Here is a 4,656-nt window from a genome sequence, read left to right on the forward strand (position 1 = left end):
ATAGACAACTACTTGATACCTATCCTGAAAACATCAGAAAAATAGATCTTCTCAGCGGAAAACAACTGTTATATTCCTGTTATATTTTAACGAAGGATAAAACGTGAAATTACACTGTCTTCCCCCCAACCACTCAGTGAATTACATTACTATCTAGCCACCTCAGATTGTCCGTTCTTTAACCTATGACCAACTGCGCACTGTCGCCCCAAACGCCTAGTTAATGCTGTAGTTTAAAAACACTTAATACGCATGCGCAATTTTATACAACCGCCAGCGTCCCATAATTCCGCAGGAAAACACGTTCGAGAAAGTAAATTATCTGTGTGGGAAAACGCCAACATGTCGGAAAAGAAACAAACAGTCGATTTAGGATTGTTGGAGGAGGACGACGAGTTTGAGGAGTTTCCAGCTGAAGGTAAATTACTTGTGGTCGAAGCGCCATGAGCAATGCTTAACTAGTATTTTATAAGTGTATCATATGATAGGCTCTGTTGACTGCGCTGGAGAGTGACTCAGCTGAGGTGAGGAGTGTCATGGTTAGCCAGCTAGCTAGCTGGTTACCCGTTTGTGAGCGAATCGCATTGATAAGAAAATACCGTAAGCTGGCTGGTGAAGTATCTGACAGTGCGACTATGGTGTAATTAAATGGATGCTTTGATAAGTGTGAAGTCCTACCACTTGTCTGTTTAACTCATTGGTGTATTTATTGTTAGCACGCTAGCACTGCTTCTAGCTTCGTCCTTTCAAACTAAATAGATTCAGAATTTATTCGATGTTAGCATAAATTACTATTTCTTTTAATTACAAGAGTAATATTTATACCAGCGCATTTGGGTTCGTTTCTTTATACGGTCGTATTTGGTTGGCTGGGTACAGCCATGTCTTGTTATACACCGCTAACGGCTAAGCATCTAGTCCTGGCTGATAGGATGTAAGCCTGCACGGTGGCCTAGCAACAGAGACTGATGTCTGCACGTTCCTAAAGATCTTAAAATTGTGTTTTTAAAACGATCTTGGTCATAAAACCTTTACCTAATGTAAGAAACGTGCCTCACATAAAACTAGTATTAAAATGTTTAACTTGGAGAATTTCCTAATATGTATGTGTGTTTCAGGCAGAAGCGTTTTTGTCCCCTCTTGGGTTACAGAAACTTGTTTTGAAATATTACATTAACAAGTGTTTAAGCTCACTTCTATATCTTGTCCATCCCAAGCATATCATAGATAGTGTTCTACATATTGATGCATTTTTTTTAAGATGCCAGAAGTACTGTGGCGGTGAATACATTTCTGAATGCAAAATTTTTTATATATTTTGGGGAGTTGGAATCCTGGATTTGGTGACAGTAGTCAATAACCAATAATTCAGCTTCTTATTTTTCAGAAATAGTAGCAAGAAATGGATGTCACCTGCCCATATTAAAACTATAATTCCATACATCTTTGGGAAGTTATTTGTTTAGTGGATCCTTTCACATATATTGCAAGTTATAAATCCTGTTTTGGACACAATTTCTTAACCTTTGTTAGCATGGTGTCATTAATGATGGGTATATATGTTAAATTAAATACGTGAGGTTAGATTTGTGTCATCAGTGTTGTAGCAAAAATTATAATATGGCACACTCCAAAATCCTTCTGGTGTCTGAATGTGGAATCATTGTAAAGTTAACTTTAAAGTGACTTTTTTAAAACTAAAATTGGAGATTGTAATGCGGGATTACTTTCTTAAAATTCAGAATGCAGACGACGTAGCTTGTTCTTTGTGTTATGTAGTCATTGGGGACTGCATTTCCAAATAGCTTAAACTGTATCAGTCCTGCACTTACAGGTTTGTGCTTTTGTGTAATGCCTTTGAACAACATCCATAGTTAACTTTGTGACCTGATGTTTTTAGATTGGACTGGCTTGGATGAGGATGAAGATGCTCACGTGTGGGAGGATAACTGGGATGATGACAACGTAGAAGATGACTTCTCTAATCAGTTGAGGTAAAGTGATCCGCCAGTCCTTTTCAATACCTGTTTAATAGGCTTTAGTTACTTAATCAGAACAGTGGTAAAAGTGATAATCTGTATTAACAGTGTAGGTATTGGTGTGTCAGTTGAACATAGTAACTGGATTTCAAATATAGAAAAATACTGTTCGATATTTGTGTGTTTCAGCTGAGTAAAATTCTTATACAATTGTGCATGTGTTGGTGTTTACTGTTATAATGTGTAAGTACTCTTCTACAGTTTTTAGGTGGTATATACTAGCATTTTATTCTGCTGTCATCTGTGTTGGGATTTGTTCTGAATTTAATTATTTTTTTCCCTTTTTGTGGGTCATTTGAAAAGTTATACAAATCCTCTTTGTTTTCCTATAAAATGAAAAAAAAAAAACCACAAATGAAAAACAGGCATTACAAGTTGGGCAAAACACTGTATAGATTTCAAATATAAAATTAAATCTTTAAGCACTTAGGGATTACAGGACAAGCTGGAAACCAGCATATTGTAGGTGGTCTTAAACCACAATGACTCCTCTAAGGGGAGTTAAGAGATGCTGTCAATTGTAGGGTTTGAGTTAACTGAAGAAGTCTTTCCTAGTAATTGGTGGTAATTCTAACACTGGGTTAGCCCACAGCAGGTCTTCGGCAAATTCAAGACTGCCTCACGTTTTACCAGTTTTTTCCGATGTGAGATTCAGGATTCATTTTGGTTTGCCCACTTTTCTAAAAACTTTGTGTCAGATATTTATTTTGTCTATGAGTTACGTCTTGAAATGATATTCAGCGTTCTGTCATCTTAGTAGATCTCACTGATATGTAATGTCACTCTAAACTTTTCTGTGTGGTGCAACATTGTTTTTTGGTAATTAAACTGTGACACAAGATTCAAGATAGGTGATACATTTCACTGCATAACATGTGACAAATAAACTAAGTCCCTCCTGGACTGTGCAGTATAAAGAAGTAGAGAAAGAGCTAGCAATACGAATTTGAAATTAAAAATACTCATTATTTAAAGGCAGTCAGGAAGAAAAATAACGTGAAATATAAAACAATAAAGTATATTCAAGATTAGGGGCTGAACTATGATGCATAACTAGGATAATGTGCATAGGCAATGGAGTTATTTACATTATATTGTACATTTACTGTGCATTGTTTACAGTAGTGAATGTAGCGCAGACAGAAAATGAACAATGTACATAGTAGCATTAAAGGTGTGCACTTTTATGTTGTAACCATCATTTCCTTTTATTGTTCATTTTATTTTATGTCTATAAATTGGTGTGCATCTCAGGTGGTTAGTGACCTGTAGAATGAGCCCTGACAGTTATGAAGAATTTACTACCAAGCATGTGTTATGGGACACGTAATGAAAGTCATCATAGATTTTAGCCGATGGAAGTTTTTTTTTTTTCTCTCCTTTTTTTTTTAATCACTTGAAGTTGCCTGAAGTGATTACGTATAGCTGTAATATGTTTGAACTGGGGGGAGGTGAAGTACATTCATCTTGTGCTATTTGAGAACTCTCAGCGTCCTCTGCTTTAAGACCCATTTCTCTTTCCCCCTGCAGAGCTGAGCTTGAAAAACACGGCTACAAAATGGAGACGTCCTAGTCTTTCACACACCTTCAGAAGATCTATCAGGGATACGGACTCTGGGTATCTTCAGAAACGACAGCAAACACAACGGAGTTATGGGCACCTTTTTTTTGTAAAAATTAAATAAAAGTGTTGAACACATATGGCTTTTATTTCCCTCTGAACAATGAAAACGATTAAATGATCTAGTCTTATTAGTCTCTGTTTATGTTTAGTGTGAGGGTGAAAGGTTATGCACTGCGTTAAACCTGAAGAGGTGCTGTAATAAGCTGAGATATGATAAGATGGCGAGCGTTCGCTGGGCTCCTGTTGTCAGGGCTGTGAAATGAGTGGCTCTGTGTCTGCTCTCGTGCTCACGGCATCCCCTCTGAGACTGGGCACCCCGCGGAGCCTCTGATGGGCAGATTATCCAGCGTGGTGTTTGCCGAGCGAGGGAGGTGCTCACAGCGTGAGGCCTGGCTGGTCCTGCCCGGGCCTGCCTCTCGTCATGTCGAGCCCGGGACACTCTTCCTCCTCACAGCAGGTCCCCCCGCACAACCATGGGCCAATTTGCAGAGTTGCGCACCCAGCGAATGATCGGCTTGGATTTGGGCTCTGAGGCCCTATCCTTTAATGAGCTGAAATCCATGCCAGTGAGGGATCACTTGCCGTGGGAGACCCTGTTTGAGTGGGGGTCTGTGTAGTCGTATGAATTTCTTTTTAAAATCTCCTGGCCGATTTAAAATGCTGACTCTTTGAAACCTTTAATACCATAGACTAATACTGTTTTGTTTTTTATTTGGAGGGGTGTTTCTGCAATAGTAAATAAGGAATCATATGTTGAACCATAGTTGTTTTGAAATTAAGTGTTCACTTATAACAAGGGGTTAGTTTGGAATTCCTTTGAGTGTACGTGTCCAAACACCCTTGTTTGCTTCCAGTTTTGGTGATTTTTAAATCCTTAATAGCCTTGTGGTTATAATTAGTGCTTGATTTATGGGGTTACAGTCAAATTGTAGTGTGAGTGTTTAACAGGCAAACGTGTCTTGGTTTGGCTTGTCCATCCCCAAAGCACAGGAC

At 38.5% G+C, this 4,656-nt stretch overlaps 1 protein-coding gene across 1 annotated transcript; it reads left to right on the forward strand.

The window, feature by feature from the left end:
* The first annotated feature begins 258 nt into the window (after positions 1–258).
* On the forward strand, positions 259–3,738 carry sem1 (SEM1 26S proteasome subunit). Its single transcript, XM_023811905.2, has 3 exons — positions 259–418; positions 1,901–1,994; positions 3,570–3,738. Exons 1-3 carry the CDS (start codon positions 343–345, stop codon positions 3,610–3,612), a joined length of 213 nt encoding a protein of 70 aa, XP_023667673.1. The 5' UTR covers positions 259–342; the 3' UTR covers positions 3,613–3,738.
* The last annotated feature ends 918 nt before the right edge of the window (positions 3,739–4,656 follow it).

Source organism: Paramormyrops kingsleyae, chromosome 23, assembly GCF_048594095.1.
Source record: "Paramormyrops kingsleyae isolate MSU_618 chromosome 23, PKINGS_0.4, whole genome shotgun sequence".
Lineage (NCBI taxonomy): Eukaryota > Metazoa > Chordata > Actinopteri > Osteoglossiformes > Mormyridae > Paramormyrops > Paramormyrops kingsleyae.

What these genes read in the sequence shown, in the direction of transcription:
- sem1 (XM_023811905.2), top strand. Translation starts at nt 343, where the DNA reads ATGTCGGAAAAGAAACAAACAGTCGATTTAGGATTGTTGGAGGAGGAC. An exon ending in TGAGGAGTTTCCAGCTGAAG is followed by an intron (nt 419 to 1,900) that starts GTAAATTACTTG and finishes TGATGTTTTTAG; the next exon opens with ATTGGACTGGCTTGGATGAG. An exon ending in GACTTCTCTAATCAGTTGAG is followed by an intron (nt 1,995 to 3,569) that starts GTAAAGTGATCC and finishes TTCCCCCTGCAG; the next exon opens with AGCTGAGCTTGAAAAACACG.